This window comes from Arvicola amphibius, chromosome 4 (genome assembly GCF_903992535.2).
Source record: "Arvicola amphibius chromosome 4, mArvAmp1.2, whole genome shotgun sequence".
Classification (NCBI taxonomy): Eukaryota; Metazoa; Chordata; class Mammalia; order Rodentia; family Cricetidae; genus Arvicola; species Arvicola amphibius.
The window spans coordinates 73,360,381-73,375,149 of NC_052050.1; the positions used below are offsets into that span (position 1 = coordinate 73,360,381).

At 41.3% G+C, this 14,769-nt stretch overlaps 1 protein-coding gene across 1 annotated transcript in view; it reads left to right on the top strand.

Annotated features, from left to right (window-relative positions):
• Sgcd (sarcoglycan delta) overlaps window positions 1-14,769 on the top strand; it is a 370,481-nt gene that overhangs the window by 265,479 nt on the left and 90,233 nt on the right. The window contains exon 6 of the mRNA XM_038327665.1: window positions 10,174-10,246. Coding sequence (XP_038183593.1) covers window positions 10,174-10,246 — 73 coding nt within the window. The remainder of the gene's footprint in view (window positions 1-10,173; window positions 10,247-14,769) is intronic.

Genomic DNA, 14,769 nt, shown 5'->3' on the forward strand with positions numbered 1-14,769 from the left:
ACCGCTCACAACAACTACAGATGATTTGCATTAGCAGCATAAATGCCACTAGGGAAGACACGCTGTCATTAAACTGCCCCAAGTGACTTTCTCCATGAAAAGTTGGTGTCTAGGCTCTATTTATGCCTCGGGTCTGCAGAGGCCTTGAGACGGTGGCCTTCCTCCATTTTCACCACGGCAATCGCAGAAGTTGAGGTAACTCGGCACCCTCTCCAATTCTCGGCTCATTTCACAGCTCTGACTAAATATAACCCAGCATTTTCCTGTGAAAATGGAACGGCATGCTGCTCTCAAGAGAAAGCCAAGAGTTCAAGCTAATAATTAGATGGGGAGAGGCTGGGGAGAGGACTCTGTTAGCCAAGTGCTTGCCATATAAGTGCAAGGACCTGAGTTGTCTGATCCCCACACCCTTTATAAAGAGCCAGCGTGGTGGCACCAGCTTGCAATCCCACTTTCTGGCGAAGCAGAAACGGGTGGATCTCTAAATTTGCCAGCCCGCCCAGCCTAATCATCAAGCCCTAGGTCCCAGTGAGAGCCCTGACTGCAAAAAAGAAATGGGTAGCCTCTGAACAACAGCAGAAGTTGACCTCTGGCCTCTACATGTGGAGACACACATGTGCACTCATACAAATTTACACTTATACTTACATACACACACACACCCACACACACACCAAAAAAAACCTAATACTAAAACAGTTGCTTCTGAGCATTTCCAGGAATCATTGTCTGACAAGTTACTATATACCTACTGTGACTCCCGTGCTCCAAAGGGTACCAGTTTATGTGAAAAATGGATCTCCAATCTCAGGTACACTATATTGGAGTATTAAGTCCATATCTGGACTTAGGCAAAAACTATCTCTCATGTTCTAAAAAGAATTCTAACAATGATAGTTACATGAAAACCATCTTATCTAGTACTTTAACCAGAAAAGTAATTTTTCACAGAGTATGTTCATTTTCAATTAATTGTGGTTTTTCTGTGATTGCTAAAATGCATCACTTAAAAATACAGCAGGTGGTTTAATTAAAATTTCTTATGTTCTTGGTTATCGTAAGAAAACTAAAGCTGGAATTTATAAATAAAATATCAAATACTCAGATGGGTGGGTATGGCTTTAGGAGTTTATGGCTTCAGTGACCATAGCTAGCCTTGAACACTTGTTAACATGTCATGAGCACTCATCTTTGATCTTTCCTAGAGCCCTGTGATTAGCCTTCCACCTCCTCTTGTCCAGTGCACCCCCAAATCCTGATGGTTTCCTCCTAGGTATCTCCTCAGGTATCTACTCTCCTTCCTCTCTCTGAATTAGTTCTCTAGCCCCTCCTCCCTTCCTCTCCCTGAGGTCTCTAGCCCCGCCTCCCTTCCTCTCTCTGAGGTCTCTAGCCCCGCCTCCCTTCCTCTCTCTGAGGTCTCTAGCCCCGCCTCCCTTCCTCTCTCTGAGGTCTCTAGCCCTGCCTCCCTTCCTCTCTCTGAGGTCTCTAGCTCTGCCTCCCTTCCTCTCTCTGAGGTCTCTAACCCCGCCTCCCTTCCTCTCTCTGAGGTCTCTAGCTCTGCCTCCCTTCCTCTCTCTGAGGTCTCTAGCCCCTCTGCTATCCCTCCCTGCTCTGCACATCTCTCTTTGTGTCTGTGGTTGTCTTCTCCATGCTGCAACATGGCATCTGAATGTCACTATCAGCATGGACTGCACGGCTCTACAGAGGACATGTATTCCTTGCAATTCTGGTAGTGGGGAAGCCTAAATTCTGGTGTCAGAATGGCCAGACTCCTCTCCCTGACTTGAAGATGGTCAGCTTCTGGCTCTCCTCACATTGGAGAAAGGGAATGAGTGCTATTCTGTCTTGTCTTTATGACTCTCGTCCTGGAACAGTAGACAAGTGGCATCACATAACAGAAAAAGGACGTATCTGGTATTTCTTCTTTTATAAGCACCAATCCCATCATCAGGGTTCCAACCTCATGAATCCTTCAAAATCAAGTTGTATCTATGCCCTAGTTATGGTTTCTATTGCTTTGATAAAACACAATAAGCAAAAGCAGTTTTGGCAGGAAAAGGGTTCATTTTGTCTTATACATTTAGGTAAGTGACACTATCCCTGTGGGAAGTCAGAGCAGGACATCAAGCATGGCAGAGACTGGCACAGGGGCCATGGAGAAGTACTTGCTTTTTATGGCTTGCTCCGTCTGCTTTCTTATAGAACCCGGGGCCACCAACCCAAAGCTGGCACTATGCACAGTGAGCTGGGCCCTCCTCTATCAGCTATCCATTAAGAAAACAAACTGTGGGCTTGCACACAGGCCAATGTAGTTGAAACATTTTCTCAATTGAAGTTCCCTCTTCCAAAATGATGTGTCACATTGGCAAAAAGAAAAAAAAATTACAAGCTTACTTCCCAATGCCCCATCTTGTGCTGCCATCCCAATGGCATTAAGACTTCAACACATTAATATTTGGTTAATATAGGCACTCAGTCCATAGCATGCAGCTACACAATCTTTTCAAAATCTAGATTTGATCAAATCATATCTCTTGATTAAATTAATTGTAGCCTCTAGAACACTGCGCTCCTTGGGACATTTCCTTTTGTCTACTACTCATCATGCTGCCCCTTGCTAAATATGATCAAATCCCACTATCTTATTTATTAGTTGTGTTTCTAAACTCTCTGGCCTGGGTGTGGTCTTTTGTTTTACGACCTCCCTCTCCTGGCATGTTCCTTCCTAATGACTATTCAGATATCAGCAAAACTTTCGTTCTCTGAAACTTGAGTGCTATGCATGATTTTTAGAAAAATTACAAAGATTTGTTGAGAGACCTTGAACATGACATAAAATGTTAGAGGAAGGCAGCTTGTTGTTCCCGGCCACCACCCAGCTAGCTTAGACCCAAAATAATCACACAGAAAACTGCTTTAATTAAATCACTGTGTGGTTCATTAGCTCTAGCTTCTTATTGGCTAACTCTCATATCAATTTAACCCATTTTTATTAATCTGTATATTGTCATGTGGCTATGACCTACTGGGTAAAGTTCCCAGCACCTGTCTTTGGCAACTCCATGGCTTTTTTCTAAGTCTGCCCTTCTTTCACCCAACATACAGCCTAGTTCTCCCCCTTAGTTCTGTTCTCCCCTGCCATAGGCTCAAAGCAGTTCTTTATTCATTAACCAATAAAAGCAACACATAAACAGAAGGACCTCCCACACCAATAAACCTCCCATGATGATCAGTTTTCTTTTTGGAAAAGAGAGAACGTGGGCTGGCAAAATGGTCATGTCCCCGTGATGATATAACTCCCCCAGCCTCTTTATCAATCTATAGCTTTTATTTGTGAGCTCATTTGATTTCCAATGATTTCTACTAGTCAGAATATGATAGTGGAGGTTGTTCTGCCTCCTCAACACATACGTGCTGAATGAGCTGAACTTTGAGTTTAGCTGCATAGCATAATCTGCTGCTGGCTCATGGGAGTGTGTCATCTAGACAGTTACCTGAACTATAATGAAAGAACAGAACTGGAAGTGACCCTTGCAAAGCATGGAATCCACTCATTTCCACTTTATATAACTTCAAAACAACCGTATTAACTTGGGTAGAATAAGAATATATTTTTATACCAATATTGGATTATAAAATGGATAAGGAAGCCAAGCTGAGAAACAGTGATGGGCATGGCCAAAAGGTTGATATTGTTTCCTGACAAATCAGGCCTGGGAAACAGAAGGCCTAATGTTTAGCTCTGAATTTCTGCAAGTTACTTTTGGGTGTTGTCAGGGTTTCTGTCCTGTCCAGTTCTCGCAATCATTAAGTCCCAAAGAAATCACACAGAAGTCTACATTAACTATAAACTGATTGGCCCATTAGCTTGGGCTTCTTATTAACTCTTATAATTTATTTTAGCCCATTATTCTTGTCTATGGTAGTCATGTGGCTCAGTACCTTATCCAGCGAGGCAGTCACATCTTGCTTCTTCTGTGGCTGAGTCAGGACTGCAGAGGAATGGGCTTCCTTCTTCCCAGAATTCTCCTGTTCTCCTTGACCTGCCTCCACTTCCTGTCCGGTTGTCCCACCTATACTTCCTGTCTAAGTACTGGGCAAATCAGCGTTTATTTAAAATATAAGTGACAGAATACAGACCATTATCCCACACCATTTGGGGGTTTTAAGAAGTTAAATGTCTATTGTTTCATTATTTCCCTCTATAATAAATGCTGCTAGTTCATCTCTTACAGGATTTATTTCCTGGTGGTTTTATTCTGCCAATTAAGTGCAGTTTAGGGCCAGTGTAGTAGTCAGTTAGCATATGCAGGACCCTAGATCCAATCCCCAGCACCACAAATCTACAACACTGCAAAAATTCTTTGTGTAAATATTCTAGAGTTCTTTGTTTCTCAGGGAGGAAAAGGAGGTAGGCAAGATTAAAAGTCTACTTATATCAGAATTTTAGATTTAGAAGGTACCGCTCAGCTCTAATACTTAACTCAACTCCTTTACAGTTGAGGAAATCAACACCTAGAGAGGTGATATGTTGTGTCTTCCACCTAACACACCACAGAGGGAAGACTAGATCTCAGGTCTCCTGACATGCAGAACTCCTCAAAGGAAAGCTGTGGTAACCCTGAGCTCTGAACTTGCATGTCCTTTCTAAAGAAGTTGTATTTCTGTTACTATGGTAATAAAATAGTACATTCAAGATTTTTTTTACAAGTGTACCCCCTACTTGAGCTAGTAGGGAAAAGAGTCATTGGGCTGATCTTTATGGTACTTCGAGACACTTTAGATAGATCCTGTCACATGCTTTATAAGTTCCTGATTGATTGCATGGAATTAAGTTATTGGGCAGAGAACCAACTAATGGAAACACATCGATAAAATCATTTTTGAGGGACATTAAATGGAACTTAAAATAAAGCTGAAATGGTTTTATGGATTTTTCAGTCAAACTGTTTATGAACATTTATTGCCTGTAAATTATATTGTGTCAAAAGAAAGAATCAGCAGGTATCATTTTAATAGGAGCCTTTTTGAAATAATAAAACCAAGAATAATGTATTATCCAAGGATGGGTAGAAGACAGGTTTGGGGATTTGTATCAGTGATGACTATCAAGAAAAATAAGAACTGTGAAATCAGAAACCTGGTAAGATTTAAAAATAGGATTTTTTTAAAGTTGTTACTATCTCATCTCGTTGCAGATATGAGTTGATTTGGGGAGACAGGTAACTGGACTGTAAGGCAAGCCCCACCTGAAGATATGATCCTTGGTATTTGTTCAGACTCAGAGAAAGAGGAATAAGTACAGGACAGATGGGTCGGCTGACAGATCATCCAGAGCAGTCGATAAGAGCATTGGGTCTGGAACCGAGGCTGAACTTAAGTTCTCAAGCCCAAGCTCCTGAGTGCTGTTACTTACAGTACAGCTTCCATGTCCCCAAGGCACGGATTGCACATCCCTAAGATGTTCAGTCTCTTCACCACGAGGCATACATAGACCACATTACGTGTAGTGATGTCTGAAGACTGGTCCGTGAATAGGGTCTCCCTTTCTAAGATGACTTCCAAGGTGAACTCAGGTGTTCAGCCTCACATGACACATGACTCATCCACCGGACCATTTGCCAGCCTATGTTCTCTCTTTTCCAAGAAGAGAACTGAGCATTATGGGAGTTATATGTCACGTTCAAGGTCCCTCAGCAAACTTATATCTTCCTCTAGAAATTCGGGTTTAAAGGCATGGCCTTCGGTGTGCAGGATGTGAGGGCCCCATTGGCCAAATCCCAGAACAGAACAACTTAGAGGTTCTTAGATTGGATGATGAGAGGTGAAGATGTGTGGGAAGGAAGTCTTGCCTTTTCCTCCCTTCTGACAGGGAGTCCCCTTTCCCACCCAGAGATGCCCCTCTGGTGTTTGTTGCCTTGTCTTTCAGTAGGTGCAACATTCACCTGGGTTAACTAGTTAGCTGCACATCCCTAATCAAAGCAAGTTAAAAGAGGAAGGACCTGCTGTGGCTTGCATCAGAAGGTTCAGAGTATGGTTATTCAGCTCTGCATTTCTGGGAATGTGTGAGGCAGAACATGGCAGGGATAGGAGCAGAAGACGTACACTACATGGCAGGCAGGAAGCTGCAGGAAACAGAGACCCCCAAACCCAGTTAATACAAGACCTAGCCTCCAATAGCATGTCCCCAGTTTTACTTTCTTCATTTGGGAGCCCTTCCTAAACCTCCTAACACTTCCCAAAATACCAACTGCTAGGAACAAAACATTCAACACATAAGCTTGGGAGAGACACTTAATATTCAATAATTGCTTAGCATGGACAAAGTAAGGTGAGCTAAAGCCCTGGAGATAAAGGTGGGATGATAATCACATGTGCATGGGAGACTCTGCAGGTGTCCCTACAGAGGTGGTTTATGAGACCCATGTGAATTTTAGCTGCAGCCTTTAGCTAAGTAGTTTCTTGGTGTGGGAAGGGATTACAGTCCCTGACTGCCTTTGACTTTAAAGAAGTGGTTTATGTAGTCTTTACCATATTCCTTTAGTACAGTGGGGTTTTTTTTTATATTTTATAGGTAGCGTTAAAATAATATTTTGAATTGGAATTTGGGACACTCTCTTAAAATATTTAGTATCATGTAAGGGATCTTATGACAGGAATTGAGTTCCCACAGGCATTGTACCATCGACCAGAAACCAGCCCAGCAGCAGCCCAAGGAAGCTGCACCTACATACACAGGTCCTATGGCAATCTGAAGAGATAAGGATGATGTCTGCAAGGTACATAAAAATGCTGGGTAGTGTGTGCTGGGTGCCAATAAATGTTGTAGTCATTTTATAAATGTGTACTGAGTGCCTACTGTTTCGCTTTGGTTGTGTTGGGCAATGGTGATATGGCAGAGGGAAAGACATTCTCCTAGTCAGGAAACAGCAGAGGTGTTTCTGGATCAGGGAACACTAGCCCTGAACTCTGTGGGTCAGAGTATACTGTCTTTTTCACACACCATTATTGTGCGAAGTATTGAGACACGGCATCATGGTCACTTATTTCCCTCTTGGACTGGATCTGGGGAATGACAGAGACAAAAGCCGTGAGCTTCAGATAAGTAGCTCTTCCTTGAACTTAGTAAAGTCAGGGGCACAGTTAAAGTAGTGAGTTCTGATTGTCGTTTTTGGCTAATGAAGAAGCCGACCCAGCCGGAGTTTGACTAGGACAAAGAAAGTGGTCAGGCATTTGAAAGTCATGGTAAAAAGAAAATGCCACTCTTCAAGTCAGAGTGCTTAGTGGGATGTAATGTAGACTCTGTTCTACTGTGTATCCATAGTGCAGATCCAGATAGCATATGAAATGAAGGTACGGGTGTGCATAAGGGTAGGCAAAGCAACAAGAGTCACGGTTGCTGTGAAGGCTGTCCATAGATAGGAACAGTTGCCATCCGTATAAGCCAGACAAGTAAGGGTGACTTAAAAAAAAGACGCAATACTCCTTTTGCTTTTCCAGGTAGAGGAAAAGGAGATTCAACTAGAGTTTAAATAGACCAACAGTGCAACCAAACTAACTCCTTCCCTTGCTGAGATATAGCGAAACTACAATTAGAAGGAACATTGCTATATCTCAGTAAGGGAAATCGCTGTGCGGTGATTTAGTTTCTTCAGAACAGGAGATGTAGAGGGGTGTGCCCAGGGCCTCACATAGCTTGAGAAACATCACCATGTGACTTCTGTAGGGTTGTGGAGTCCATGGTAGTTCCACAGTTTCCAAGTCCCACATGCTTCTCCAAATATCCCAGCAATGCTGGAGATCCAAAATATATACTCATTGTGATGATTAATTTCTTTTGTCTTTTGTCAATTTGGTTGCTTAAAGAAGATTCTAGAGTGTTAGATAGACACACTGGGATTTACCTATGAGGACTAACTTGTGGGAAAAATATGAGCCACACCATCCTGGGGGCTAGGGACTCAAATTAGATGGAAAAGGGAAAGGGAAAAGGCCACCTGAATGTTGGCACCCCCTTGTCTCTGCCTCCTGAACTGAGCAGATATAAGCAAGCTCCTGCCATCACGCCTTCTCCACTGTAAGGAACCATACCTTCAAACCATGAGCCAAGCACATACAGTCTGTGGCCTCTGAGCCACATGTGCTCTAGGATACCTATGAACATGGCCAAACACATGTAGACTACATTGTGTGTGGTAACATCATGTCACAGTGTCAGAATGTTGGATAGCCCTGTGAGGCAAATCTTTGTTCATAGCAAAGAGAGAATGAATAAATTCTTCAAAGACAAATTTTGTACATATTTAACAAAAGCTACATGATAGTCTAATATCCAGTTTGTTCTACACTTATAAAAAATTACAATGTGGAAATCTCCAGGGCAAAATTAATAATTTATGCATAACAAAACTTTGAACATTCTTATGTAATTTACATAACAATGTATAGACTTCATTATATGCATGCTTCAGTGTGTTTGAAATTATATGGAATCTTAAAAGGCTACAATAATGTCAGTACTGCAGAGATGCTCAGTGCGTAAAATGCTTGTTAGGCAAACATGAGGGACCTGAATTTTGGTCTCCAGTACCTATGTACAAGCCAAACTCGGTGGCAAACATCTGTAACTTCAGCTTTGGGAAGGAGAGGCAGATGGCTACCAGGGCCTTGCTAGATAACCAGGCTGGCCACATCAACACTCTCCAAGTTCCGTGAGAGAACCTGTCTCAAAAAATAAGGTGGGAAGTCATTGAAGAAGACACCCAATGTCAACTTTAGTTTCTCCATGAGTGTGCATGTGTGAGCACACCTGGGCACACATGTACACACACAAACACACAAGAGTATCTTTAGAGTGAGAAATGTTTGAAATGGCCCACACTTACATTCCTAGCACTGAATGTGTCAAGTCAATGTAGGAAATGTGAGCAAGTACAAGAATCAATAGGACTCACTCAGAATCAATACCTTCAAAGTGTCTGCTCATCATCACGCTATTCCTTCACTGGCTACGTGTAATGCGAGGTGAAGGCCCTATTTTCTGACTGTGCTTGCAACAGTCTGTTGTTGCTATCATAAGATTGAATATTTTCGCAGTTGCTGCAAAAGTAAACAGACAAATTCATTTTTATGGACACATCATTATCCTAGGTTGAATCTAAAATGAGGTAATAATCGCAAACTTTGGAGAATCTAGGCAGCATAAACAGGCAAGAGGGTTCTAGAAAGTTGCACATAAGTGCAAAATACTCCACTTTTTCTTAACAGCATCAAAGAAATACATCAAATATGAAGCGCTTAACTTCTTCAAAGTACAGGATACCACCCCAGCTATGTTTAATTGAAAAGCTAATATCCAGGGCAATTGTCCCTAATACACTGTTGGTTAAATGATTTGAAGTCACTTAGGGAGCATAAAAATCAGATAGATAATCATGACTTTTTATAGCTTGAAAGGTTCAGCTGATGTTGACGAGTGGAATAGACAGAGGCTGGGACTCAAGCAGAAGCTGAATGCCTCAATCAGGCCGGAGATCAATGTTAATAGCATAGAAATATGTACTTCAAGTCATCTCCCATGACGGTCTATTTGCATAACTTTTCAAGATCATAATGCACAACTTAATTTACGGAAAAAATTTTAGCTTGACACACGGCAAACACTGCCATCTAATCCCACGTGACACACTTTGTACTGCATTGCAGGGAGAGGGCCTTGGAGGCTGTATTCAAAACCTCCAGTCAGGTGACCATTAATAATTTATAAGAGACAAGAATTAACCTTTTCCATTTCAAGGAATCTTTTTTCTAAAGATGTTTGCCTATTTGAGAAAGAAGCTATCAATTTGAGAGCGAGGAGGAGAAACACTGGAGGGGCTCAAGGAAGGAAAAGGAAAAGGAATAGAATGTAATTGTGTTTTAATTAAAATGTTTCTATTTGTTTTCTTTTTGAAGACCAAGCAGGGCGAGTATCTTCCTAGCCTCACTCTGATGTAACAACAGGAACTGACCGTAGTTTTTACAGGGGTTTTGCTTGCAGGAACTGATTCTACACTGTCCTGTCAGAAGCCCTGAGGCTAGAGTCGATATATATGCTCTCAGCTCTAATCCGCATGCTACGAATGCCCTGGGTGACCCCACATGCACAATATCTATTTTGTCTTTTCTCTGTAGGAGCTGAAGGCACAGTCTTTCCCAAATCCATAGAAACACCTAACGTCAGAGCAGACCCCTTCAAGGAACTAAGGTAAGCTTCTGGTTTCGATTTGCATTGATCAGTGGCTGTTTCCTGTCTTTGGCTGGCCAAAGACTCACCTTGAATAATGCTGGAATTTAATTTGTATGAAACATGTTAACGGCAAGAGATTGGAGAATTACTGAAGACAGTGATTTTTTTTTTTTATCTTTTTGTTGTTGTTATGAGTGCTTAAGGAATTGAAGGTCTGGGATGAGAACTTTCAGCTCTGTGAAGGTGATTGGCGATTAGATTTCTGGGTTGACATTGTCTATTTATTGCTTATTTCTAGGTTGCTACAAAGGGATAGAGTTAGAAAGTGAATCACAGCTGATGTTGATCAGCTGTTCCAAAAGTCTTAGTAAAAGGAGTAGGTTTCTAAACCCAATTCAAATGTTTCCTATGTAACAGAATATCTAGTACTTGACATCCTCTAGTGCTGGGACTGTGTTTTTAGATAGTCTTTGTGATGATGTTGCTCTTCAAATGTCCGTAAGTGTGGGTCTTAGCAGGGGAGGCACCTGAGATGCTGTGCAGCTGCTGCCAACCACATAAAATATACATATATATATATATACATACTATGTGTGTGTGTATATATATATATATACACACACACAAATGGACATAGAGATACGTCCTAAAAATCATCCTAGGTCCTGACAGTCCCACAAGTTAAACACATTCAAAGTGCTCTGTTGATATAAAAACAACTCTAGTTTCCAAGGTCAGATTATAATCACCCAGAAGCCGGGAGAATGCTGGCTTTCTTTGTGTTAGACAATTCTTTGACCTGACACCAATGGTAAACCACAAGAAGACAGACAAGGCTAGCTACTTCATAATAGACATCAACTATAATCGGACGCATCTGCATAGCATAGGCTGTATCTACTCTTTCAGAATGCAGACTCTAGATCCAGGCCACGCTCTGCTGAAATGGCCACAGCCACAGGAGAGCCTGTATTCCCTTAACAGAAACACATTCTTCAGCCGTGACAAATATAGCACTTCGTGCCCAAAACCCTGGCATGTCTTCAAAATGTATACTCCCTAAGGATAAAGGGAAATAGATTGAGAGAAAAGAGAAAAATTTTAGGGAATGAGAACTCACCACCACCACCAAAAAGAATCCCAAATAGGTAGATCTACAGTTTATAAACCAGCTGTCCTGCCTGTGTGTGTGCATACATGTATGTGCATGCATGTTTATACATGTGTGATGAAGTCAGTACATACACCAGAATCTGCACTTCCACAGTTGGTGCAGCAAGTCTCGCAAGAGCCAAGACAGAGAATCAACTCACTGTGTCTTGATGGATGAATGGATAAAGAAAATGTAGCAGGTGACAGTTGGAGTCATGCCTGGCCCTATGTCTTAATGGCACCCTCACTCCATTTTGTAGCATCCTATCAAAATTGCTTTTATAATGATTATTATTTTTCTCAACACAAAAGCTGTAAGAAGGATGATGGCCACATGTGACAGCACGGATGAACTCAAAGACGTTACACTGAATGACATAAGCCAGGCACACAAAGACAATAGTGTGTGATCTCATTCATATGTTAAACCCAAAATAAGTTGATTGTATGGTATAGAGTAGGATGATGGTCATTATAAGAAGATGAGTACTGGAGATTGGAAAAGCTTAGATACTGAGTACCAAATATACAGTATACATGTTACATTGAAATCTGTTCTAATGTTATACCGTGCAGTCTGGTACTATCACTCAGCCCATCAAATATCTGTGAAGAACCAGAGAAGATGAGTTCAAAGATTAACAACACAAAGAGTGACCACTTTAAGGAGACAACAAAGGCTAATTACATTCATTTAATCATTATTATATCGTATCAAATTAGCATCTTTCTCCTCATAAACACATAATTAAAACAAAACCACAGCAAAAGGGTATTTCTCAGTACATCAGTCCATGCTGGAGAGCTAGTTCATGAAAAACAGAGGACAATTTTTGCTCATAGTTTTCTGAGGATAAGCTTCAGTGTCTACTCAAAACCAAAGAGAAGCCCCAGAACTTGTGTAGAATATGGACTCTCTAAAGTTCCTGAGGAAATGAGAGTGTAGTGCGGTCATGTAAAATTATGGGCAGCATCCACAGATGATCAAAGTGATGTTTTCTAATAGGAATTACCCTCATTTCATTTTCTTGATTAAAAAAAAATACTCTGACCAAAGGCGATTTGTGGTGGGAAGGGTTTGTTTGGCTTACCCTTTGATGGCACAATCGATCACTGAAGTAGGAACCTGAACAAGGAATCATTTCAGAATTCACAGAAGCCTGCTTCTTGCTGGTTTGGCCACTAGCTCACTTACTTATGCTTAGCTAGCTTTTGTATATAGCCCAGGACCACTTGCATGGGGAATGGCGCCACCCACAGTGGGCTGGACCCTCCTACAACAATTAACAATCAAAACAGTCCCTCACAGGCAAATCCGCAGAGCAGCCTAATTTAAATAGTATCTTAACTGAGGTGTCTCCTCTCAGAATGCTCTAGACTGTGTCAAGTTGACACTTAAGCCTGACTAGGACAGGCATCATAAAAATATTTCCATATGACTTTCTGACACTGATCTTTTGTTTGTCTTTTTTGTCCAAATCATTTTGGCCTGAGTTCAGTTAAAATAAAAATTATCATACTTTAGCCTTTCTCTTCTTTCTAGAATTCTCTTCTCAGTGGCATTGCCTTATTGTTCCTATTGTGGCAATGAAACACCATGACCAAAAATCAAGTTGAGGAGGAAATGTTTTATTTGTCTTACATTTCTGCCATGTTGATCATTATGAAAGGAAGTCACGTCAAGAACTCAAACAGGGCAGGGTTCTGGAGCCAGGAACTTATGCAGAAGCTATGGAGGGGTGCTGCTCCTGACTTGCTCAGCCTGCTTTCTTATAGAACCCAGGACTACCAGCCCAGGGATAGTACTTCCCACCAGTCCCTTCCCCATTGATCACTAATTGAGAAAATGCCTTACAGCTGGATCTCAGGGAGGCATTTCCTCAGCTGAGGCTCCCTCCTCTCTGATGACTCTAGCTTGTGTCAAGTTGAAACACAAAACCAGCTAGTATAGTCATCTTGTAGCATGACCAGCCTGTGGGCACCGAAACATGACCTTATCATCTACCAAGTTTAGGCACCATAACAAGGCAGTCAGATTACAAGATATGTGTATGCTTGTGTATAAATATACACATATTAACATATATATGTTATTATACATGCACATATATGTGTGTATGTATATTTATAAGATATATATCTCATATATATCTCATATATATATCTCATATATATATATCATATATATCCATATATATGTATATATACATATATATATATATATATATATATATATATATATGGATAGTTTAGGTTTGTGACTTTGTGTTGAGCCCCATCCCTGGCTATCTTCACAGGTTGGATATACCTGTTAGAGAAACTGAAAAGACAGCCAACTGTGCTCCACAGACTAACTTGGATTAGACGGTCTGTATGTTTTTGCATTTTCCATTTATTGAATAGCAGCACATTTTACTCTTTGCTGCTAATTAATGCTGACTTTGCCTATGGAGCCAAAGGATAAGGAACTTGAAACCCATGTCCTCTGGCCTCTGCCGCCTTCATGCCACTGTATCTTTGGACTCAAGGAAGCCTAGTAATTTAAATGCAACTCCTGGACTTGTGTCAGCAAGTAGAGGACCACAAAGTGTTGTGGTACTAATGCAACAGAATGAAAATGTCTAAGTACTGTGGGTCAGGAACCCGCTAACCTCATTCCATGGCCTTGAGGCAAACATGGAGCCCTGCCATCTACAGACATCCAACTCTCTTTTGGTTTTAGATAGCTATTTCTTTTCTATTATTCTAACTTCTTGTTTGAAAATAATTTTAAATATAAGCAGGAGTTATAAAGTATGTATAGACAATCCCTCTGCTTCCTGTTCTCGGGTGTCAACAGCTTACAGTCCTATGGTACCGTGTTCTCCTTTGGGGTTTGCTTCCGGAGAGGCAGTCATCTATCTCATTGATCAAGAATGTTATGAAAAGAGCTCTATAGACAGGAGCTGCTTGAGAAGTAAGTGAACAGATCTTGAAAGTTCTCCGTGCAGCTAAACTGGAATGTTTTCAGGTAGATACTCTTTTAATGTAATATGCAGATTTTCTCAGTAATTATTATTAACGGGAAGCAAGTTGAGTCAGATGAAGACAGAAAACTTGAACCTAGGCTTTCTTTAAAATCAACAACTTAAATATCCTCAGCACTTTTTCACCCAGATGCTCAAACATCAGGAAACTGGATCCGTCTCTGAGTGCTCTTCCACTGGATCGCTCCCATGTCCTTGCTCTTGGGTGCCAGCAGAGTTTGGGTTCTTTGGTTTATTTGTTTGCTTGCTTACTTGTTCACAAAGAGCAGTGTGGAGATTTCTGGCATTCCTTCCTTAGATGCTCCCAGTAAAAGAGAAATAGCTTCCCCCTTTCAGAGTTTTGGTTTATTGCTTTGCTCTTCC